At 35.6% G+C, this 26,441-nt stretch overlaps 1 protein-coding gene across 1 annotated transcript in view; it reads right to left on the bottom strand.

Moving 5' to 3' along the window:
* The window catches only part of LRP1B (LDL receptor related protein 1B), a 483,986-nt gene that overhangs the window by 159,922 nt on the left and 297,623 nt on the right, over positions 1-26,441 (bottom strand). The window contains exons 25-32 of the mRNA XM_017740107.1: positions 25,830-26,034; positions 23,251-23,415; positions 22,461-22,705; positions 16,109-16,240; positions 14,621-14,848; positions 11,641-11,815; positions 11,248-11,342; positions 7,524-7,673 (exon numbers count right to left, since the gene is read on the bottom strand). Coding sequence (XP_017595596.1) covers positions 7,524-7,673; positions 11,248-11,342; positions 11,641-11,815; positions 14,621-14,848; positions 16,109-16,240; positions 22,461-22,705; positions 23,251-23,415; positions 25,830-26,034 — 1,395 coding nt within the window. The remainder of the gene's footprint in view (positions 1-7,523; positions 7,674-11,247; positions 11,343-11,640; positions 11,816-14,620; positions 14,849-16,108; positions 16,241-22,460; positions 22,706-23,250; positions 23,416-25,829; positions 26,035-26,441) is intronic.

Below are 26,441 nucleotides of genomic sequence, written 5' to 3'. Positions count from 1 at the left end.
GAAATTCATTGTCACAAGTGAACAAAATTGCTTGAAATGTTAAACCACATCTTTTATTAAAAAAAGTCACAATCAGTAACTAAAAAATCACGAAAAAAATGAAAAGCAGGCCCTGCCTCCCAATGTTTCAGAATAAAAATTTTAACAGCTTTGATATCAAGCTCGAACATCAGTGAACTAATGGCTGAAGACTGAAGCCAATCTTCTGACTGTCCTTGTCACACGAGACCTCACTCATTGAGTACAAACAGATGAACACTGAGATGGTCTCAGGGTTCCTAATTTCAGACAGAAAAGGTTGTTACTATAGAGAAACCAAAAGTAAAGGCTTGAACTGAAAACCTTTAAGCTTCAGGAACACTGCCTTCCCAACAAATATTGTGTGTTAACTTCACTTTTAGTTAACTTTCTTTTCGGGTAAAATATTTTTTGCCTATGCTTCAGTTTTAATATTTAAATAACCAATTCATAGAGCCACACAGTTCAGTGTTTCATGACAGAAACTGCAGAATTGAAAAGTAATTTCCACTGTGGTAACTGTAAGAAGTTACAGCAAAAAATAAAATACATAGGGAAAAAACCAAAACATACTCTCCATAGATATATGCTAAGGCCAGAATCTATGGAATGAAAAATATTCTGAATATGGAGATTTGAGACAGAAATGGAACTCTATTTAAATTTGGGTAAAATTTAAAGAAAGTCTGTAATTTTATGCACTGACTGGTCAATCTAGAATTGATTGATTCAAAACACCATTCTGCAATAACAATTAGTAGTAGCTTGCATCTGATGACACTATCAGAAAATCCTTAGACCAAAAAGCACCTGTGCCCAATTTTGATTGTGGCAATTATAACAAAAAGGCACATGAAAGCTAAAAGCAGAAAGGTGACTCTGGGCAACAATCCATATATGAAATAATGGGAATTGGACTTTTTTTCCCTGTTAGTTAATGGCCCACAATCCTACAGGTTAGGGTAACTTTTTCAATGAAATGTTTGTGTGTGAAGAAGAGTTTTTGTTCTTCACATCCTCTATGTGACCACAAATTAGAACAGGCCATTAAATAATTTTAGTAATGACTGGTGTCTTGTGCATAGCAACATGAACTTACTGTTTTACATATCCAAACCATTCTATAAAAAAATTAGTTGCTTTGTAAGACTGGAGTACAGGAAAGAAGCAAAAAACATATGGTTTTGGCATTTTTATCTTTTATTTCAAAGAAGTAATCACTCTTCAAGGCATTTCTTTAATATTTTGTGCAAAACCTCAACTTTGGCTACGGTTTCCACAGCCTCCTAAAACTGCCCTTGTCTGATTTGCTGACCAAGTCACACAAATCCTGACATTTCAAGTATATCAAAAAAAAAAAAGGTAAAAAATAACATTAAAAACCCCCCACCAATCTAAAAAAAAACAAACCAAAACCCCCCAACAACTAACAAATTCTGAAGTACAGACACCTTGAGGTCAAACCTCTTATGACTGCCTGCCAAAAAACTTGCCAGTTGTGCCCTAAAAACTAAAAAATAAATGTTTTAATTCTTCGGAAAGTACTAGGTGACCAACATACACCACTGCTATGTAAACAAACAAAAACCCCAATTACACAGCTATTTTTGACCACAATTCTAAGCAAATTTTGGATTATTTCTCTCTGCTTTACTGATATATTCCTTCAGTAGATAACTCATCTACGATCCCTAGCATTCAGGATGAACTAATTATTTCTATATTAATTTTAAAATATAGTAGATGATTTTACAAAAAAAAACACTTTAGCATAAAGACAACTTGCATTCATACACAAGGGAAGAAAAAAGCTATTTTGGACCTTTAAATGTCAAACTGAAATGATTTATTTGCTTGATTATGCTAACGAGAGTGTTGCTCGATCGCTAATTACAATCTTGTTGCTGAAACTAGGTTATAATATATATTAAAATTGTTGTATTTATCTGTTCTGTCGGGTAATTAGCATTAAGCACAGCAACATATTGGGCAACAGCAACTTCAAATGCCAAGAATTGCTACCCTAGCATTGTGGACAGTCCTTTGGAGATTTCAAGTAGTACTCTGAATGCAAATTTTGATGGGCCATTAGTTTTCATTAATGGTGGTTTGAGTATTTATGGAAGACAACTATGTACTGCACTTAGAACCGGGCAAATTGCCTAGATATATTTCATGTATTAATGCTAATGTAATGAATGGTGTTACGGCAATTAGAAGACTGATGACTTGGAAAATTAAGGTGTATGTGTTTGAAGTTTCCTGATCTAAGCAACCCCCTTTCACTTTGCAAAGAGATCCAGCAGAGTCAGAGCTCCTGCCATCTGAGCCACTAGAAAAGCATTCTGATGTTATTTTTGAAACTTTATTTAGGATGAAACAAAAATCAAATAACCAATATATCATCTAATGCACGATGAAAGTAAACAGGAGCATGAGTGTATTTTGGTAATATTAACCTACATTTTCTGTCTAAAATGAAATACTATAATTGTTACTTTCTGGTTTGATTGGTTGATAATATAACTTAATGGCTATATTTATATACAATTTTTTGTTCAAAAGATATTAATCTAATATCTGAAAGCACAGTGAAAAGCTATTATGTATATCTGATTTTGTTGTATTGCTGATTGAATTTTTTTAATACGAATTTCAATAGAAATAGCACTTACACATAAAATCATTCACTACATGGAGTACTCTATTTTCCACCAAAAAAAGACCAAATGCACAACAAATTATATCCTCATTATACAATCTACATTATATTCCTATTTTGTGGCGAGATGAGATGAATTTTGTGACTTTGTGTGAATTGTATTTCTGTGGGGACCTGATACAAAATCCAATCAAATGCCTCCACTAAAACTGCTGACAGAAGCCTTCAGCATCCTTTTCTTCTCAGCTACAGACTTACGGTAACCAATCGATACTTTTCTAGCAATGCTCAGTTTCTCATTCAGAGCCATTTATCATTCAAGAAACAACACACCAGCTTGGAAACACATCAGATATGGCTGCGAGCTCCTCTGCAATTCAGATCTTGTAAAATAATGACTCTGCTCACCAATCCAGAAATACAGTTCTCACCACAAAGGTAAATTCCCAACCCGTTTCAATAACAGTCAAGGAACCGTTTTCATTAAGTAACTTGGAAGAAAGGAAATGAGACTTTATGCAGAATTCCAAATACATCTTTATCATTTGATCCCACTCAAGACACTAGCCACCAGGAAAACTACTAAAATCAGATATTGAATGATATATTAAACTCAAACCTTAAGACAAGTATAGGAAGTGTTTTCTCATTGTTGAAAAGAGTTTTGCTGTACCGTATAAAATCCAGAGGTTCTCTCACATCCTGAATCTCAGGAGAATGGATATATTTGATATAAATTTGTAAATGGTGCCAGGAGCAGGGGTTGAAAATTATGTAGGACATAGGGTGCTGTGAATCACATAAACTTCTAAAAGACTCAAAAAAACAGCAGAGGTCTTTGAAGAAAACAAAATGTAAAGCTAACATAGAAACAGAAGAACATTACTGTTGACCAAAAGCAAGACAATAACCAGTGGGAGGTACTAGACCATTCATGTGGTTTTGACTGATAGATTAACTAAAAAATGGCTGATGTGGCATACACAGACATCTCACATATTGAATATGGATTTGAAGAAAAACTGGGAAGAGTCGAAAAGCAAGTATGACTTCATAGATTTACAGCGACTTGTTTGTAATACAGAATGGCAACAGCAAAAATAATTTTTGTATGCTCGAAGGCATGGGAAAATAGCAATTTTGTATATATTCAAATGCTTTACTTTCAAATGGAATATAATTTTCATCCCGTCTATATCACACTCAAAAAGATTTAGCAAATGCAGGCACCAAAAGACTAGGAATTCTGCTCAGCATATTGAAAAAGAAAGATGACTGACACTGCTGAGTAGAAAACCAATAAATGAAAGACCCAAAATACAGAAAGATGTGGATTATATATTGTTCCCATTTCCCTCAAGGATAAACCTGACAGTTACTTTGGCACCAACTTGTTTGCTAACATTATTTTTTATGTCTTATCATTACTTTCAATAAGCTCCCACTAAAGAATGCAATAGTAGGAAGATGTTAAACAGAGCCTGGAAAGGACTAAACAACAGCAAACATCTGAAACAGAAATGGTAACTTCCAAATGGTTTCCAACAGCTAAACTGCAATGCTAAAACAGAGGAATTGAAAGCAATAGAAACAATGGGGAGATTAAGGGGTCGTGCTAAAGGAGAATTCTCATTGCTGGTGAAGCTCTGAACCACTCCATAAGTTGTATTACAAAACAAACCAAAACTTTACTGACTTCACTAGCAGTGTCTATTGAGTTCATATCACAGAACACAACCATGGAGTGCCTAACTGCTTCTCTTTTCCACTTTTGAAACGAACAGAATCAAAGATCACAAAACTCGAGATATCAGAACAGCACAGAGATTACCAAGGCCAACTAAAGAAGTCTTCGTTGGGCCAAGCCTCTCCCAGTCACCACTTTTTTTATAGCTCTGAAAAATCTTCTGGAATGTGAAGTGTAAGATACAGCAAAAGCCACTGGAAACTGTCAGCTCTGTCAGTTTTCTGCGCAAAAGGCTGTCCAGACAAGGGATGGAAGGCATTAGCTCTTGACACAGGCTGTGGGGTTCTCCTTGGGAGTCTCCGTGAGCCCATGCTTTCTCACAGAGACTGATGGCAGGGGAAGAAGCTTCACAAGCAGCTAAAGAAACTTTCAGAAGCAACAACTGAGGTGCTCAAAGACACATCACTGGTATAAGTAAATTTATTAGAAATTCAGCAATTTTTCTGAAGATCCTTTCTCCTTCAGTGCACCCAGCCTTGGCAGGGAATGGGTGCATGGCAACCAGGGCCATCTCGGATCACATTACCCATCCCATCAGTCCACTGAGGCTCCCTCCACTGTTTCCTCTTTTCAGCTCCTCAGTCCAATAAAGGTTCTAGGGATCAACAAGTCACCAACTGCATGACCTGGTGACACAACTGAACACAGGGAGTCTCAAACCACCAAACTCTATCTCCTCTTTCTGCCTCGCTGGAAACATAACCCAGCAATATGACAAGGTCATAAACCAAAATATACCAACAAAGAAGTTGACCAAAGTCCTGCTTTTAGCTGGGGAGACACTAAATGCAAAAGACAGAATAATACAAAAGAAAGCTGAAGATTACAAGACTCTCCAGCACTCAGTGGAACTTAAATCCTACACAACAGTTAAGGGTTTGGGTACAGGTATCATCTCTCTCTTCACCCACTGATGAATTCAAATGATAGCTCAGTATATTCAGAGAGGAGAAACATTCCATTCATGTTGTTTTATTGTGTTTACTGTGTTTTTAGGTAAAAGGAGTCAAGAAAATTTAGGAATAGGAGGAACAATGATGCAATAAACATTGCAATTACTGTGATTCACCTGCTAAAACCTCCTATTAAACTTGTAGGCAAACAGATCAGCAGGGGTAGTAAATTTTCACACACTCGTGCTAAATCTTACACTAGAACAAATTAGTCATTCTTCTTTATTTATATATTATTAGTTATGACCATTTATCAATTAGAGATCTCTTATCTGGCTCATACAGCATTGGATTTTCTGTTTTGACCCACTTTACATGCACAAATCCTGCTTATAAGAAGCTGCTGTACAGCCACTCGTTCTTTAGGAAAATAAATGGCATTTATATTACCACAGTATGTTCCACAGTATGAAAACTTATGGGAGAAATTAATGCAGAAACTTTCATGTTTTTCAATCAGCACATACAACATTGTTGATAAAACTGTATGTGCTCGTATTTTTCTCCAGCAGATTGTTATATGCAATCTCACTGCAATATCAAGCCACAGTTTAGCACAACTAAGACTCCAACACCCCAAAGCAAAACAAACAAACCTCCAAAGTCTTTGAAGGTTTTGTTCACCATTTTTGAGTAGGAAGAATTGTCATCATCCATAAAAACAAAGCATCCCAAACTATGAATATTAGAGGTACATGTGTTTAAAACCTATACAATAGATATTCTTCCATCTCCAGGTGTGCAAAAATTCAAATACTTTCATGCACTCCTCTTTACATGGTAGCTATAAACTCTTTATTGCCTGTTCCAGAGGGATCATCACTGTTGTAGCTTCTGTGAATCACACACGAAGACCTGACACCACCAACTCAGTGACAGTATGAACAAACACTCTTTACACCTCCTGTTAAAGACTTCCAACAGCTCCCCAGAGCAAAGGTCATTTATTCAATCTATTTCTAGTCACAATCCAATCAATAAAAGACAATTTGTCCAAATTAACATTCATGATTCCTTCTGACACCAAACCTGCTTGTTTTTATGAAAGCACACATAAAAGCATCCTGTCTCCAACTGATACTGACAGCATTTAGAGTTCAGTACTGGCCAAATATGTGCATAATAAATCTAATTAAGTAATTACCACTTTAAATATGATATAATTTACACCACATGCATAAAAATCATTAAATTTTACTTAATTTTCACTAGCACACAATCTATATGTACATAATTATTATATCATTAATCAATCGAATAAAATACCTCATAAAAAGACTGGCAGTTGATGAACCACCTGTCCCAACAAAAGGCTGTTTATCAACTGAACTTTCCTTTTTTTAATATCCAAGATAAATGTAAGTAATGAGGTCAGCAATTTGTAGGAAATATGGAAAGTTCTAAAGTCATCTCTAGGAAAGCAGAAACATGAACATAAATTCTGAGTCAGACTAGAATTTCTTACTACACTCTGTCCCAGCTACAGCAAGGGCCAAGAGCTGAAGGTATATATGAGAATAAGCCAATTTGAAGCAATATTTTTATAATATTCAGCGATCAGCAATTAGCTGATTTTTTAAAGAATTTTTCCTTATGCTACTGTTTTTTGGATTTTTCCAATTGTTGTTTTTGAACATAACAAACAGAATATTTTTCTTTCAACCAATTTAATACATGGAATATGAGCAGACACCTGGAAATCCAAATCCTCAACCATCAATTCATAACCCAAAGAAGTCTTCACAAAATGCCAGCCAATCCAACAAACTAGGAATATTCTGAACTAAGTAGAAGAATTGAGCAGAGCAAACAAATAATGAATAATTCTGTGTAATAAAGAGCATAACACAGCTCCTTCTTCCAACATGCTTTACATGTCACTATAGTAAATAAAAGCCATCCATTTGTTACCTTCATTCCATATATATATATATATGCAAGACTGTATTTGGAAATATACTTGTAATAGAGATTGCAAACTGTACAATTAAATATAAAGAATTTTTCACAGACAACAGTCTCACACATGAATGTACCATATGTATTATTTACATAAAAACAACAATAGCTTCCCTAACCCTTTTATATTTCATTATTAATTAGCTTTGAATAATTTAAAAAAAAATATTATCGCTGGACTTACCCATAATGGTTAAAGCAGTGGCTTTTGTTAAGTCTTCTTTCATTGATTCAATTATTTCAAGATTACCACCATCTAAATTGCATCTATTTATGGTTCCATTTCCTGAACTGATCCAGTAAAGCTTGTTCTCCCCATAATCTATCGATAAACCTGTAATTAATGCATACAACTTTAACTGTGGCTTTAACAGATGATACACATTTATTGTTAAGCTGTTTTCATCATGAAGGTGCATTTAAGAAATATATATACACACACAATTATGTTATCTATTCACTCATTTACTTATACTTCCAAAAAAAAAAAAAAATTGAGAAAACCAAACTTGGTCATTTACCATGAAAAAATCTATGCTTTTAGAAAGATTTGTGCCTTTTATTTCTTTCAGCAGTTACAGAAATCAGTGACTGACTGATGAAAGCATTATCTGGCAATGAAGAATTACTTGAATAAGCTGAGGTCCTAAGCGAGGTCATTATCAACTTGTAAATGCAAACCAGAAGCCATCATTTATATTCTAAAATTATGAATACACAGAGACTTAGTAAACAAGGTACATTTTGTGATTCAGAACTATAAAAAGTCTGTCCTCTCCCTGCTTAGGATGCTGAAATACCAAAATCTAATCCAAACTTCTAATAAATTTATAGTATTACTTTTCATTTTGCTTCACAGTGAGCTGACCTCATAATCCGTTCTTCGGAGTCAGAAGTGAAAAAACTGTCAAAAAAAGACACTTGCAAAATAAGCTACTAAATGAATCAAGTATACAGTTTTCTGAAAGTAAGAGCAAAGAACTAGGAGATAATGTATTTCAGACTTCTATAATCCTTTAAAAAACGTTCAAGAAGTGGTAGCAGGAGATTTTCCACAGTGAAATATTCTTGGCATGGTAACAATACATGCTATAACAATTTGCTTTGATGCTCCAGCTTTCCCAGAACTCATGTTAAGTATCCAGCAGCAAGTTGCCAAAAAAATACTGTATTTCACTGCATGGGTCAACCTCTAGATATTGTACTGTAGTCTTTTTCATCCTGTACACTGCTTTCCCATGGAAAGCTATTTTGGAAAGCCTGACAGGAGAAAGCAGTGCCATGGGCTGCAGCTTTTACAGCTGCCATCATGTCACTACTTTATGCACGTTGGACACGGCAGAGAAAAGGTGTCTGCTTTCTGAGCTGCTGAAAAACAGCTTCCCAGTCCACTTGCAGGTACTGATATTTCTTTCCTCCCTTCTGCAAGTGTGTCACCAAGGAGGAAACAAGACAGGCTGGAGAGAGGATCTGGAGCTGTGCCTTCAGGAGGGACTCGTCTCGCAGTGTCTCTGCACACACGTTCTCGTGTTTGTACAACCAGCATCCCTCCAAGCACAGAGCAGCACGGATCCTGGAGACAAGCAGCACCTGCAGTGCTTAGCCTAGCACAGGGAACTTCCCTGGGAATATCAGTATGGGTTAACAGGGAATACACTAGCATGAAGGCATCCCTGCTCCAAGATGGGTGGCACTTGGTATTCCCCACACCTCCCAGCCATGGACCAGCTGCCCACAGATTGCACCGAGATGGGATCTGCTTGTGCGGTGGCTGCCAACACAAGCTATGCAGCAATTGCAGTCCTGTCTTGTCTGGTTTTATACTTCAGATATTCGACTGGTGTTTCTACACCCAGGTATTCCAATTACACAGCAGCAACTGACATGAAAAACATTCCTATGTCTTTCTACACAGGTCAACCATGCTGTTCTTCCCCAAATACTTTCCACCTATAACCAACCTTTGCAAAAACACATCATTTCTAGTGTGGGCAGAGCATGTTTATTTAGATTTTTTTCAGGAATTGTCCTGTTTTACGAATGAAAATGAGTGGTTTATAGCTAATAAGCATCACAGATACTCATGATGTGTTCTAGTGTGGGTAATTGGCTTAAATCTCATAGCCTACCTGCTAAAGTGAATCTGAGCATGAGGATTGTACAGTATTGGTCTCATTGGATTCAAATGAGCCAATGATTTGCCCGAAGTATAAAATTAAGCATTAATCCTGAATTCCTAAGAACACAGTTTAATGGTACTCCACTGACCAGTTCTTTTATCAACCAATACATGTGTTAGCATTTGAGACTTTTAGAACTGCAGAATGGACCAGCAAGCCATAGCTAGTGTGCACTAGCTAAGATAAAAATAAAAGGCACCATCTGTCATCCTAACAGTATCCGTTCCCAAAATTTCCAAACTACAAATATTCTTGGTGATAGAAAATATTGTAATTCAAAAATTGTGTCTTTCTTCCAATAGAACTCAAACAGGAAAGAAAGGAAAAAAAAAAAAAAAAAAAAAAAATCCATCAGCTTACTTCAGGTCACAGACTGGAAAACTCCCTCGTTTTCTGAATTCTGAAATTATGCATCAAGATAACTAAACACCCCATAAATTACCAGGTTATCCCATTTTAATAAGCCCAAACATTCAAAATTAGTACTACATGAACTAGAGTTTCACTTATGGACAAAGACAGCTTTCTCAGGTAGAAATTAAATATTAAATTAAGGTTTTAAGGCTGCTACTTTCTGGCTCTTTAGAAGGGTTTTCTTGTTCTTAGCACGGGACTGTCATACTAATGGTAAAAAGTAATTTAAACCATTGAAACTGGCATTTTGCTTGTATTTCAGTTCAGAGTTTGATATTGGAAACCCTAAGCATTGCAGTTTAGGACCTTGTGACCTCTAATCACAACATATTCAGTACAAAATGTTGCACACAACCTCCTTTCTTAATATTGTTCTAATATTATTGAAAGTGCTTGTTGTTCACCTTAAATTAGTGGGTTTGCCACTCTTTTTTCTCCAGATAAAGGTAATTGTCTCTTCAAGTGGTTAGACAGATAATCATATCAATAATAAAACAGTTATCAAGTAATTTCTTAGAAATTCACTGAATTTAGGGTGTAAAATGCATGTCATGTTGTTCTTATGTCAAATTTATTGAATTCTTTAAATCGCTTTCATTTCTGCTTGCTTAATGCATTCAGTTATAAAAAAAATGCTTTAAAATAGAATCACTTTATTGATGGGCCATTAATAAGGCAGCAACGATTGACATAACCACTTTAACTCTCTAAAAAATGAAATTATTTTTTGAAAGATACTTGAACAAAACAAAAAAATTACACATAGTAAGAGCTTTTTTTTTTTTTTTTTAAAGTGCCATAATTTATCATCAACTATATGAATTCCCAAATACTAAAACTGATGCTAAGTCATGATATGAAATGTATGCTTCAACTGTTGCTTTTTCTCTGTGTGAAAAGTTAAGGGCCAATTCATCTTTTGATCATGCAGCTGAGATTCTGGGGAGGAAGGATCCACATTTGCAGTCAAAGGATCCTCTCACATATATCCACGACGCAGTAAAACCCTGACCTCCACATTTTTTTAACTGTGATACAAAGATTGAGAAATACAGATGGGTTCTCCTTCAGCCTACTGTAATCCTAGAGTTAATAGTACTCCACTAATTCTACAGTAGATTTCAGTTAGAATGGGCCAAACGTATCCTAAATTGTGAAACACAACACTAACGCATGAGTGTTGTTCATGTCTTTATGCCTGTTCTTATTACTGCAGATGAAAAACATCACTGTACACTTAAAAATCAGTTCAAAATAATGCCCACAACAAATCACTATCAATTAAAAAAAGAAACAGGAAAAAAAGGTGTTTACCAACAGGGTCTTTTTGATTCTGAAAGAGAATTTTGCTGTTGCTGCCATCCATGTTTGCCATGTTGATTGTGTTACCATCCGTCCAGTACAGCTTACTGAAGAAGAGAATTAACATATTTACAATATTGCTTTGTGTGCACAGTGTTTTTAAGGAGTCAGTAGTGAAAGCATTCATCAGTTTAGGAGACAAAATGCACAACTAATAGTTACATGATTTAATCAGCAGCTTTCTAAGGAAAGAAGTATTCAGTCAAGATATTTTCAGTAAAATCTTTAAAAATCATGCTTTTAAGTTTGAAAGAAAACAGAATGGCCAAACTTAAAATATGAATGAAGAACCACCTTCTGATGAGCTTTACTGCAGTTTATTTATTACAGCCATGAATACCTTACCCTTTTACTGGGTGAACTGCGAGACACTGGGGTTTATCGATTCCATGGATGATTGAGGTTTTCAAGGAACCATCTAAATGTGCCACATTAATTTGTGTTTCATCAAATTCTGAGCTAATCCAATATAAATTACGTGATATCCAATCCACTGCAAGACCTCTGATACTCTGAGTATCTGCAAAAAAGGGAAAGCAGTTATTTTGGTTTTCTGTCTGGATTATTGTCAGTGTTAAGAGAAGAAAAACAATTTATTCTGCAGTTTGTTAACAATACTGTGCAATATTCTATTCAGGTGGATTTATTAACTAGTTGCCAAGAATTAATAATCTTTATTTTTCTTCCTGGGCCTGATTCATTTACAATAAGAACACGAAAATCACACTGAATATTCACAGCATTAAACCTATTGTCCAAAAATAATAACCAGAGATGCTGAACGTCTGTATTTTATTTTTCTACTTCAGAAAGCATTTACTGTTCTGTGGCTTTCTAAAACAATGCTATCCTGAAATTTAAAAGCCTCCTTTCCTTCTTCAGCTCCATGAAGGCTCAGTACAGAAGATCTGAATTAAAACCACTAGTCTATAGCATAGTTCTGTAGCTCATAAGTAGTTGTGTCACTGCAGAAATTTACTGGTTTTATTTTTGAAGGCTTTAAAGACTCTGGGTTACTCCCCTGCATTCTTGGATATGGCAAAACATCTGCCAGCCAATGGGAAGCACGGAATGAATTCTTCATTTTGCATTTCTGGTGCACATAGCTTTTACTTTTCCTATAAAATTGTTTTTAATCAAAACACACAACTTTTCTCACTTTTACCCTTCTGATTCTCTTCCCCAACCCACTGTGGGGAGTTAATGAGCAGCTGTGGGGGGCTGAGGGTTAACCTACAGCACCATTATTACCGGAGGCAGCAAGATAAGAATATGATATGAATGATTTGGTAACTTGATGGTCTTCCTTAGCAAGCTGTTTAAAGAAATGTCAATCTGTGTTAATATCTGCCTGAAATACTGGGTGTAAAGTCACTGCTCCATCTCTAGATACCAACATGCTCCTCTGCCCTGAGACAGAACTGGTTCATATTGGCTGGCATCTTTGTCAAGAAGGAAGCAGGCCAAGGGTGATTTAATGATTTCATTATAGTTCATTGTTTATACACATCCTCTGTCAACTTAACATGGTAATTTCCACTGACAGGATTATTGTCCTTGACAAACTGACATGGATGTGGCTGTGGACTGCTTTGCATGGCCATAAGGTTGAGCAGTGATTGGGCATTAGGAAATTTGCCAACTTCACAGAATGCAACAAAGGACACCAAATACATAGTCCTTGACCCATTTTAAATTGATCCCCTGCCCTTCTGGGATTTTTTGGTTGGAGGAACTAGAAAATAAGCATTTCATACTCTTAAAAAGGTTAAGGTATGAGTTGGCATCTTTGTGACATTGGCAGAAGACTTCACCCAACAAGAATCCCACCAGCACGTGCTTACACATCTTCTTATAAGAAGTGCAAAAATATAACTGTAAGCAAATGAAATAGTCTTTACAGTGTTTTGATGTGGCAAAACATTATTTTCTCCAACCTTTATATCATGTTACATCTAGAACTAAAATAAAACCAAAAAAACCCACCAGAAGAACAAAACCACCAAACACAAAAAAACTCCACCACAGAAAAATAATAAAAGGAATATGAAAGAATTCTGATAAACACTCACACGTAGAATATTTCTTTTGGTTTCATTAAATTCAGTGATTTTTCTAGAATAAACAATGTTTTTATTCTACTACTATTTGAAAAAAAGCAAGAAATAAGTCCCTTTGTTGGGCACCTGAATACTTGCAATAAAGATCTCTAGGAGGCATTCAAAGCATTGTTCTCATTATTGGGACCAAAAAATATATCTAATTGTTCATAAAGTTCTCTCTGAGACAGCAAGGGAAAACAAAAAAGCAGCCACAGAAAAGAAATGAATTCACAGTCTACACAGCCAAATGGGGGTATTGCCATATTTGTCCAAACATCTCCTAAAGTGTGCTAACATAGAACTAATTTCTTCTGAAGTGACACAAGGGGCAGAGGTTGAACTAATTATTTTCTAAAGTCCTCAGATAATCAACTATATGGTTTATTTGTTCTCCAAGTCAGAAGAGGTCTGATCTTACACAAATGAGCTATTTCTTTTCTTCCCTACCAAACATTCATTTAACTGTTGGGGAACCAGTGTTAGCAAAATTTGCTTTCACAGAATCAGCTTTTTTACTCTTTTCAAGCAGGTAGGTACATTACAAAGTAGAACAACATGTGCTGCCAGGAGAGGAACTGCCAGTGACTGGAAACAAGAAACAAATGCTACCAAGGACAACAAATGACTTTCACGTCAATACCAGAGCTACTGAAATAGGGTTGAAGCCATCAGATACAGATTTTATATTCATTAAGTTTCTGTACTTACGTACATATTCTGCATAGGTAAAAAAACCACATTACAATCACCAAAATTACCAAGTTGTCATATTGTGGTTTCACCAATGGTGCCACAGCTGAAAGATCTACATGGACTGGAAAGAAAAAATAACCCTGACAGAGCCAATTTCATTGCTAGGTCAACATAGGTAGCCAAAGGACACAGGAAATTCTTCAGTGCAAAGCTATGACAGGACACTGTGCTTCTCCTGCTTTTTAGCTTTATTCTTTCTACCTTCCCCTGACGACATTATCTTCCTTTTTTACCACACATTTCAATCTTGTACAAAATCAATGTGAAATTACATCCCAATTTGTTTACATAAAATTGAATAATGAATCAATAAAGCAAACTAGAATCCTAAAGAGACTTCTGCTTGCTTATTGTTTATCTCAATTATCCAATACCAGTGCAAGGTACACATATGAAGAACTCCTATTTGAGCATGCCCATATCACACCTTCACCTAGAAGGAATTATTTTTACTTCAATGCTATATTTACCTCTTGAAATAATGGTTTCTAAGCCAGTCCCGTTAATGAAGGCACGTTTGATGGTCTGTGTTTTCACATCAGTCCAGTATAAACGTTCCTCAACAGCATCAAAATCTATGACTGTCACATCATCAATGTCAGGAACAGTGAAGGCTGTGATGAAATTGAAATATGGGTTCTCTATGTCCACCCCTCTTATTTCTGAACGTCTTGCATAAAGAAGAAACTTCTTTCTTTCTGTTAGAAAAAGGGAAAACATCATTCCTCATCCTCTTCACAAAATCTCTAACAGAAATCAGAATAATTCACTTGAGATCACTTTACAAAGGTGTAAATGATGTTCATGTGAGTGACTAAACATCTCCACAAAACCTGCAGGCGAGTGACACTTGAGAAATAATGTTACAGAGCTTAAGAATCACAGGAAAAATGTAAGAATTCTGGATGCTGGACATGGTTCCCACACCATTAATCAATACAGTCTTATGAGCGTGCAAGAAAAAAGTGTTTAAAATGTTATTTTAAAAATTTTACCATCCTTACCATTCAAATAAATCCTGTTTCACCTGCACATTGTAACAGATATTAACACATGGTATCTCAGGGTAAAAGATTCACTGTAAAAGGGAACTTTTGCCAACAGCAAATGTGTGTGTGTGTAAGCAGTGAAAGGCAAACAGCTGGAAAAAAAAGGGCAAATTGGTTGTTCTAATTTACACCTCTACTATTAAACACTAAAGGCAAAGCAGAGTTGTGTTTTTAATCTCAGAAGTCTGAATGATTGGAGCAAATGCCTGCAAATGAGCAGTAAAAGTAACTTTTTTCCCCTGCAGTATCCTTGACATGACAAAATATTTTCTATTTCCTGAATATTATTAATCAACACTGAAAAGAGTAATTAAGTACAAGGTTTTATAGATAACACACACAATTATTTGACATTTCAAGGGCTTTTAGAGCTTAAAAGTGTGTATTGCAGTTTTTTATAAAACTCCCTCTGCAAGGATGCACTTCTAATATTTAATCTTTGTTTTTTAATCCTTGGAAATGCAACTAAGACAACTCTAGAGCAGGTAGAGATTTAAGCTATTAGGCACCTTTTTGTTATTCAGCTTACCTGACTCAGAATGTTGGGATGATGCACGTTTCAGTACAAAGCTTTCTGTTTTGCAGAGATAAATTTTATGAACACATCACACACACCAGCAGCATAGAGAAATGGCTGTGGCAGCAAATATCAAAGTACCACAGACCTTAACTATTAGAATAGGTCATTGATTCTCGAAAAGTAGATGCTCCTTTAAAATACACCATTAAAAAGCACTACAGAGTTGGTTGGTTTTTTTTTTTTTTATCCCATAAAACAAGGCAATGGCATAAATATGGTTTTTTTGGTTGGGTTTTTTGGGGTGTTTTTTTTTTTTTTTTTTTTCAATTAATTTGTCCATTGATTGTAAAAAATCAATGCACTTGCCAGGCTGTGGGAGAAAAACTTACCATAACATGTTTTTTTGTCTGAAGACAGTTTCATCAGGTGTGGACAGGCACAGGCAGCACTTCTGTTGTGATTGATCAGACACATGTGAGAGCAGGGGCCTCTGCCCTCGTTAGCAGCACATGGGTTGGAAGCTAAAACAGAATAATTGAAACACAAGAAGTAAAAACACTTTTTAAAATTAAGTTTTGTCAAACAGTTGTGAGAAGGCAAAAAATCTGTTGGAAAACAAACCCAGTCTCAGTGATTAACTGAGATTGTGCTCTAATTGTTTTTGGTAGGCTAATATTCAACTCTAGTCCAAGAAAATATATATAACTTTTGTTTTGTTAATACAGACACCATTTATAATTGTAACTTTAGGAAGCCACTGGATATAATTTTCCCAGGGAGATACTAATTTTGCAGCCTATTCATAAGATTTAAATGTATAGAATTTTACAGTCCTAATCAAAACACATGGGATTAAAAAAATGCCAATATGATGAGGATCTGAAAAACAGATTTAATTGTGTGAAAGCAATAGTCAAAGCTTAGATTATGAGATGAACTATGGTAAATTCAATGTTTCCTCTCAATTTGATATCCCTACCAGAAAATTAGTTGGAAATCTAACACACAAAGATTATTTGAAAGGGGAAAAAAGAAAACAAAAAACAACAAAAAAACCAACCAAACAAACCCCCCACAAAACCCACAGCTTTCTACTTTTCTCAAAGAAAACCTCTCTTAAGTAAGGTTTTCACAAGTACCTTCCTACAGCTCACTGATTGAGTAAGATGTGCTAAAATTGCTTTAAAGAGCAGGAAGAAAGCTGACCAGAGAAGACCTCTTAGTCTTACAAAACCTGGAAATCATTCTTATTATCTTAATTCCTTGTTACAAACCCCAAAGTTCCAGAGCACTGCTGAAGAGACATTTCAAGCATAAACAGAAAGTGACATTGACTCTCCCTTTTGTTAAAAAACCCCCTTTGAAAATTAACATTGATGGAAAGGGAAGTGGGAATGCCTGACTCAAAGACAAACTTATAATTAACAAAACCAATTAGTGTAGAATATATTCCTCTAACATTGTGCTAGGCTGCAGTACGAGTAATTAGATAACCAGAGCAATCTGATGGATGAATTTCCTTACAAAAGAAATTCAGCTCAAACTCCAGCATTAAAATTTGAAGACAAACTCAAAGCTTGCTTCATTGAACCATTCCTTTTTTCACCAGTGCATGCATGGTTCCTTAAATTTTTCCAGCAATTCCTGGACCCTTTAACTAATTACTTGTCTAGCCAGTACTATGGGAAGAAAGAAGCTTTTGAAATCTTAGAAACACAGGTTAATTACAATTGTAGCCATCATTCTATCAGATAAAATCACAGGCTTTTACTGTTTTCTATAAACTCATCCCATTTGCTCCTTTTAAGCACTGGAGGCCACTCAGCCTTTCCCAGAAACTACAATCAAGGAATGTTTATTTAATATCACTTTTCTTCTATCTATGTTAACACTGTCAGAAAACCTGGGGTGACCTCTTGCAAGAAGTTCACAGCTTCATGTGGAAGACAAAAGAAATTGAAGTAGAAGAAATGACACTGAATTTAACAAGACTCAGGGAGCCTTTCCAGATATTTACTAATAGTGCATTAATAATGGTAAGCCACCTATCCCTATGAACTATACATTGGAAAGGAAACACAACTTAGAGTTTTGGAAATATTTTGAAGGAGATCACAGAATCATTTCTGTTGTAAGAAATGTCAGGAGACCAGCTAGAGAGTCAACCTCCTGCAGTTTTTGGGCATTTTTTCCACAGGTGCTGCGAGATGGTAAAATTTGGTCCTTTTATAGCATTTCCTTCCATTTATTTACCAATACAAAGCAGTAATTTCTGTGGAATTTCAACCTCTCTGTATGCATACAACCATCTGTGACAAGAATTTACTTTGGATTAAGAATAGTAATTCCTGTCTTGTCTTTCTATGCAAGAAGTGTGTTCTGTTCTTCTCCACCAAAGTTTCTGTTTGAGCATGGAATTCAAACAGAAGAACAGATAGAAGAAAAAAGTAAAAAGCATGCTGGTTAATGCTCATTTTAAAGAGAATGCTGTGGCTCAAGTGTGCTCCAAGCATCCAAGAGGAGTCACTCCAATGCATGTACTGTTCACAACTCCCTCCATATCATACAGAACACAAAACTGGTGGAAAAAAAGGTGTTTTAAAGCAGATGTGTTTCTTTCCACGTGAACGCACAACTCTAGAAACAAAGTACCATAATCTAAATATTACTTTTAGCAGCACATATTTATATATTCCTTTCTTGTTCATACTGCATTTACTGAATAACAGCTAAGCCTGCTCTTTATTTCCTAATAAAAAACTAATTCTCCTGAAGGCATGTTGTTATTGCTCTGACTCTCAAAAATTTGGCTTTATTTCCTTGTGCTCATTCTAACTCTTCTATTTCTATTCTGAATGACCTCATATCCATTTGTGTTACTCACCTTTTCCAAGCCATTTAATGATTTCACAGACTGCCACCACACAGAATCCTGTCTATAACTGGTATTTCAAGCAGCATCAGCCAACCTGTCCTCAGACCAAAACCTTTCACATACTCTTGATCAGCCTGTCAAGCTTTCTTGATGCGCTGTATATGATCTGTATACAGTATTCAAGCTGTGGGAATGATATGGATTTATACAGCATCACACACACAGTTCACTACCTGTGTTGCTTTGCTCCTTTCCTAATCATTTCCACCAATCTGTTTTCCTTTTGATCACAGCAAGCCACAGAACTGGCATTTTCCCCGACTGGACAACCTTTTTCATTATTTAATTGATTTCCACTGCTGATTGTTTGCCAATCTATTTCTCTCACAGTGCTGTGCACAGACATACACGTCACTGTCATCACCTTACTTCTTGACTGCTCTCCAAAACTTAATTTGAACAAAATGCTTATTTTTCTTGACCAGTAACCCTTAAAAATAACCCCCTCAGACATTCCATCACCAGCTGACAAATGAACACTTACTCTGACAACCTCTCAGTATGCATTTCCTATGGCCAACTTATCCCCTTGCATTAACTTCATATCGAACTTGTCCCTTCGTGGCACCAGATTTCAGCAAGACAAAGTTTGATCTTCTATTTTAATGGGGCACAACGTGCTCAAATTCTGCCTACACCTCCAAATATCTGCACTACAGTCCCATCAAAAGGTCCTTTCAAATTGCTGACAATCAATTCCCACTCATATTTAAAACCAGTTACAGATCTAATCCTCTGCTCACTGTCAATACTTCCAATAGAATTGCCTTCCCTAAGGCCAAAGTAGTCAGCCAATCCAAGTCTTCAAATTGCCTGATTATATCTGATTATTTTAGCACTTATCTTTGAAATTTGCAGGTCAAGACTGATCAGATATATAAGTTCTAAAGTAAATATTTTCTCTAATTATGCCGTTTCAGTTTTTAATCATTAATGTCAAAAATTAGTATAAAAATTTACATATTCACCATGAAACTAAACAATATTCTTAGAAAAAAGTTAACACAATTCTTGATGAAGCTCAGAAAAATATAGTTTAGTATATATATAATAAAGACATAATTAAAATTATAATATATATTTTAGTATATATATTTTGCATGATTTATAATACATATACCATACTTTCTTCTAATTTTGAAGTAAAAAGAATGCATAGAAGGTTGAGATAAAATCTCAAACTAATAAATTTTTTAGATCTCCCCATCTTAAACTACATTTCTGTAAGAATTTATTTGTTTTAAACAGCTGGCAATCTGAACCTCAATAGAATATTGTAACAAAACAGTGCTATGAAGTTAAATGTTCTTCATTTTTTAATTACAATACAGCCCAATGGTACCATTATACTTTTTATGTAACAGTTATTGTACTGGTTGTCCTGATTTTTAAATAAAAAATTCATCTGCAGAAATAAATATAATGTCATAGCCATGTTTGGTTTTTTTATTTTAATTCAAATTAATACCCTGGAGAAATGCAAAAAAAAAAAAAAAGAAAAAAAAAAGGAGAATGTGTGAGAAATTCACAGCTTTGTAAGGGTTTTCAAGCTGTGATCCTCCCAAAGCTCTATATTTACCCCTCTTATCATTATCCTCAGTAGAGCACTGATACAACTTCTCGTGACTAAAACAGACCCTGTTCTTTGCAGCAAGGGGATTTTTAAAATACAATGGTAGTTGAAAAAAAAATTTTAAATCTTCCTAGAAACCCTGTGTCTGCCATCATAACAGCACTCCTGACAAACAGCTTTGATTCTGGGAAGATGAGTGGGCCTCAAGCTCGTATTCCTGAGAATATTCTGCATTAGGGAAGAAGCCTTCCACAATCCCTGTGGTTTACTGACAGCTGAACTTATCATCCATACAAATATCTCACTCTAACTGCGCTACCTTAAATTAGCATCTGTCCTAGATTGACTCAAAAACCGTGCCTTTAGGCTACAAGAATTTATTTAGCTCTGCTCTACTTCATTTCAATCAAAATAACTTGCTTGATATATATTAAAAGGTAATAAACTTTAACCCACATAGGTGACCCAGATGTAGATCTGTGGAGATGAAACTACAAAATGTTCATCCTTCAGTGCTCTATTCAAACTGACACCTTGCAGTGTGAATCTACTGTTAATTTTATCTTGGGATTCTAACCTGCACGCTCTCTTGCTCATTTATTGCAAAATAACCACAAATTCAAAGGAAAAAAATTAAGAAGTAATCAGGCAGTATCATCATTTCTTTAGCTCAAATAAAAAGGTACAGGAGATTTGGAGAAAGAAATTGATTCTGCTGGAAGACAGTAATTTAGAGCAAACATAGAAGGCCAATAAAAAAAATCAGAATCCGGCGTTTTCTACATCATAAAAGCTGCAATTACACAACTTTATACTTGAACTTCTTGATTTTGACAAAAAAAACAACTGAAGACTCTTCTACAGCTTTTCCTTGCCTGGAGGCCAAGATATCTGTGACTGTGCAATACTGACTGATGTCTCCCTAGGCTACAGAATCCCTCCAAAGATGCTGCCTGGCCCCAGTCCAAACAGAAGAGAGTTGTTCTTTTTCTGACAGCAAGAAAAGGCAAATAGCAACTGCAATGCTACTCTAGAAACACCAAATATGGAACAGAGTTCCTTGAATCCTAGAGTTCAGGAGCTGACCAATTAAAAGAAAATTGCCAAAAAACTCTAAGCAAAAAAACCACCCAAAACGCTGAAACAAAACAAAACCAAACAAACAATATTAGAAGGGTGTGTGCAGAGATGTGTATTTACTCCACCCCTATTTTATCTGCCTGGGCATAAATATTATCTTAGGTAGAAGTCAGACAGCTTTTTAGACTAATATCCTGCTCCAAAAAGCAAATTCTGAAGAGTAAGGGAAATGAGTGGCTTATTTCAAAAAGTGATGAAGTCCAGGAGACTTGACATCCACTGAAAGCCAGTAATGTTCAATATACATTCATTATTATTTTAAAATAAAACCATCAGGAAAATGTATGCTGACAATATATGTCACATATTGAGAGGTCACAGTTGTCACCACTCTTGGACACACTAACTAACAATGAGCAGTATCCATCGCTTTTCCTTTTTTCCATGTGCTATTAGAGAACATTCTTCAAATCCTTTGCCTTCTAGTATGCAGGGAGAATTTTACTTGCTGGTACTCATTTACATTAGAGCTTTAGCCATAGTTTTCTATGTATAACTAATGCAGGCCTTGGTTCCAATACATTTACAAAGCCATCCAAAATTGTTAGGATTTGATGTTTTCAAATCAAAATTGCTCAGGACCTACAACATAAAAGTCTAAGTGGCTTACTGAGCACTACAAACCCCATATGAGAAGAAAAAAAAAATGTAATTTCTCAGTATTAAAAAGAAAAACAAACAGCAGCAAGTATAAATGAGATGAATTCAGAAGCAGTTTCTATTAACATCAACTTCTTGCCAGGAAAGTTAAAATTTTTCCAGCTAACATGGAACATTCTGTACCTAATTGGTGGTCATCCTCCAGAGGTATTTTTTACTTTCCAGTATTTATGTACAAAAGAATCACTGTCTTTTGTTATATCTCACAAAGAAAGAAACTTCTGCCACATGGGCTGTGTGCACCTGACTTCATCTAATGCTGAATACAACAGCTCAAGGCAAAATCATACACAGATATTTATGTATAAAAAGAATACAGACTGCCCCCCTCAGAGAGGGAATAAATAATTATTCTAAAAATAATACAGATATTTATATCTAAAAAGAATACTTATTTCCCCCATCAGTAATAAGTTATTCTATAAATATTCACCTTGTGGCTGACGACTTGGATGATATATCTGGAGATCAAATGGCTGAGCGCTTGTTTTTTGTATTACACTGACATTTTGGCCAGTCCATTTATTGGCTTTGGCGAGGGTATTGGTCCTCCAATCTGTCCAATATACTTCACTCCCATACAAAGAAACAGCAAAAGGGTGAGAAAGATATTCGTGACCCCGTATAATCTCTATCATGCTGGTTCCATCATACAATGCAGAATAAATGGCATCCGATCTACAAGACAACCCCAAATTTAAGATTACATAAAAATAAAATAAAAAGCACACAACCATTATGACATTGGGCAAAACATGTAAAAAACCTTACTCTGAAAGTGTGGTAAGGCCAAAGAATTTTTGCAGTACAATCATTAACTTTATAGATGATTAATTCATATTATTTATTTAAGTAGACATATGAAATACTGGTTTGTATAATGCTTTAATTTACCTGCACACTGTGAGAAATACAACAGAAAATTCAGTTTTCTTTCAGATGAACTTAAGAGAAAAAAAATAATGAACTAACTTGGGCCTTCCATGGATGAGTGTCAGGGAAGACATATGGGAGCTGCTCTCTGAGGCACAGGGAGCCAGGACCATGGGTGATACCACAGCTGGCAGGGTAATTAAATAAATGTACGTATTTCACACGTGCATGCCCAGGGCTCTTTATGTGCATAATGTCCATAACTACATTCCACTTACGCTGCAGCTCGCATTCCTGTATGGAGGAACAAGGATTTCTCAGTGACAATAAGGATGCTGTCACCACTTTACCTGGCATCTGTCCACACTATTCTTTTTTCAAAGTGATCCACAGTGAGGCCGTTGGGCCAGGCTCCAGTATCCATATCCTTGTAGATGATCTTCCTCTCTGCTCCGCTCATGGAAGCGGATTCAATGCGAGGGAAATTCGCATCCCAGTCTGTCCAAAACAGAATTCTGGTGAGAGGAAAAGGAAAAGAAAGAAGACAGAAGAAAATATTAAAGCATGAAGGAAAATCTGAAATGGTTTATGAGATGACAGTTGAAAAAAAAAGGTTCAACCATTTACATACGTTAAATGAAAGGACTAAACATGGATCAATTTGGGCAACTTTATAAATTCCTAAAGTAATAGGATGGAGGTGATATTTCATTATTAGTGTTAGAGACATCATGAAAATTAAGAAGTTTTTTAAAGCTAGGGGTTTAATAGCATTCCTTTTTTCATGTCCATTTATACAGTGGCAGCTTGTCTTGTCTTCCCTCTGTAATTAGAAACCCAGCTCATTAAAAGAAATTATAATGAGAGCCTTTGAAAGCAACCCTCGGATAAGAAGGATGGGGAGGAGAGAGTGGGAAGCAAGGTGATTTGAGGTGGCAGGGATCAAGGAACAGGCTAAACCAGAGATTTTTATCTACTGCTAACTGTTCCAAAGACCCCTGGATTTTGGTATGTCACTAATGAATCTTTTACAGATTACACTTGCTAAAAAAACTTCCAAGCCAAGTTGTATTGTCATCTCTCTCAGTTTTATACCATCTCCAGTGTTTTTCTAACAACTTTGTTATAGCCAAAGAAGTGTCTTGTTAAATAACAGAAGCAGCATCACCAAGAAGGCAGAAATAAACTTAACTGTTCTTAGCTTACTGAATTTTCAACAACATACAGACTTGTTAAGGGAAAATTATACCTTTGATAGGAAAACTTGTGATTAGTTGTAAAGAGTTAATTGCAAACAGCCAGAGTGCAGCAAGACTTCTGACAAGTTTTTGTATTTCCCACTAAAAAACCTTCAACCTTAACAGCCAGGGAGATTTACAGGATGAGCCCACTGGTGCTGTTAGCTTGTCTCAGTGCTGAGTTTCTGTCTGTGCAGACTGGGCCAGGAATGTATTTATCCACAGATGTTTATTTTGCATACATCTGCACGTGTGTGGACTGAGAACACCTGCTCAGCCCCACTGCAGGCTGGAATGCAGCTCTGACAGCTTTGCCTCCACTGGGATACAGGATTTGTGCAGTCCTAACAAAACCCTTTCCCTTGAATCACCTGTGTTTATCTGTATTTATTTGTGAAAGGATTGAGGCGATATTCCTGTGTATGTTTAAAGATTTTTCTTTCCTGCATTCTAACATAAAGCAGCATCAATTGCATCTAGCTCTTCAAAAGGCAGATTAAGCCTTCAGTTTCAAGAAGAGGGGTGATTTCATTTTTTTCTTCCACCCAACCATTTAATCTGAACAACTTCTCTGCTGATTCTTTTGCCAAGAGGATGCCTCTTTTTAAAGATCTTTACAGATAAGCGATGCACTCTGTAAATAAGCTTTCTAGCACCTCAGTGGAGAGGGCAACAGCCTTAATCATTAAAGCATGTACATCTCCTAATTCACAATTTAGGTCCCAGAATCTGTGACCTTTATCAATTCTTTTTTTAATGTTCAAAGCTTTGCTTCTGAGAGAAATATTCAGAGAAGACACATGAAATAGCAAATTCCTAAACAAAATTAAATATCACGACTTTGAAAACTAATAATGCATGTTATTTTGGGCCACATTTAATTTGTGGTTGGTAGTTTGTTGCTTTCGTTGGTTTTATTTGTTTGCTTTGTTTTCCTCTCTGAACAATAACTCTGAGAAGAGGATGTAGTTACTGACTATACCTAATATTCTGGTTTATAGAATACCACTAATGAATAGGTAGAAAAAACACTGACAGAAGCTGGCAAGCACTATCTCCACTTCAGAGATGAAAACCAAACACATTTACCTCACTCAACCATTAGGCTTCCAGTAACATCTAAGGTATATTTTTATAGTCCCACCAAAAAAAAACCAAACAAAAAACCAAACCAAACAAAAAAAACAAACAAAAAGCCACCCCAAAACCCCTTGAAAAAACAAAACAAAAAAACCTTAAAAAAAACCCTTAAAAAGTCAAAAAAACCCCCAAACAGAAAAAAAACCCAAAACAAACAAGAAAACAAACACAAAAAAGTCTCAAAAAATTGGTCTTTAAGTGAGAAGAATCACCTAAATCTCTCAATTTACCACACAGAAGGGTGAGTCCTGTTATTATCATACACATTAAAAAAAAAAAATAAATGAAATACCAACATGCCAAGGTAAGTAATTTGCCAACAAACAGATCCCCAGATCTCCTGATCTACCATTTTTTTAATCCTTTTCACTCAGGAAAAACACACTAATAATGGATTGTTTATCACTCAAAATAGACTTTCAAGAACTATCAAAGTCAAGTTAGAAACTGTAATGCGCAGCAAGAAAAGGAAATGAAATAAATATCACATTTAAAGGTCTTTAAAATACTTTGCAACAAGACAAAGTAATGTTTTTATAATTTCTAATTACCCATATCTGGGATCCAAAGCAATAGCCCTTGGATGCTCCATAGCTCCAGCTATCAGTGTTGTCCTCAAAGTGCCATCAAGTTTTGCTACTTCGATTTGGTCCAAATTGCTGTCTATCCAGTAAATGTTTCCTGCAATCCAATCTACAGTCAGACCTTCAGGGGTGGCCAGGCCATGTTGCACCACAACCTCAATGGCACTAACACCTTAAAGAGAAAGAAAAAAAAAACAAAGAAGGAAGAAAACAAAAAAAAACAAAACAAAACAAAAAAACAAACAAACAAAAAAAAAAAACAAAAAAAGAGGAAAAAAGATTCTTAAAGAACTAATGTAGAGACTCGTAGAGTGAACATGGACATGCAAGTTTATCACATGTTCTTGGAGTGAATTCTGGATTATTTGGGGTCTGCCTTTTAGATGAAAGCACTGCAGCATACCCTTCAACAAAGAACATTTTGTAAACGCTTTGGTATATATTATGAGATTATATTGAGTTATAGGCTGTCATTATGTCACCAGAGCAAAGAAAAAGCTTTTCTGGATGCTATAAAAGCAGAATCTTTCACCTCCTGAGAGGAGATAATTTTTCAGACATCCGATAAATTCTTATATT

The sequence above is a fragment of the Corvus brachyrhynchos genome, unplaced genomic scaffold, assembly GCF_000691975.1.
Source record: "Corvus brachyrhynchos isolate BGI_N302 unplaced genomic scaffold, ASM69197v1 scaffold126, whole genome shotgun sequence".
In the NCBI taxonomy this organism is placed as follows: Eukaryota; Metazoa; Chordata; class Aves; order Passeriformes; family Corvidae; genus Corvus; species Corvus brachyrhynchos.
The sequence above is the reverse complement of the archived record's forward strand: the minus strand, read 5'-3'. Positions and strand labels throughout refer to the sequence as shown.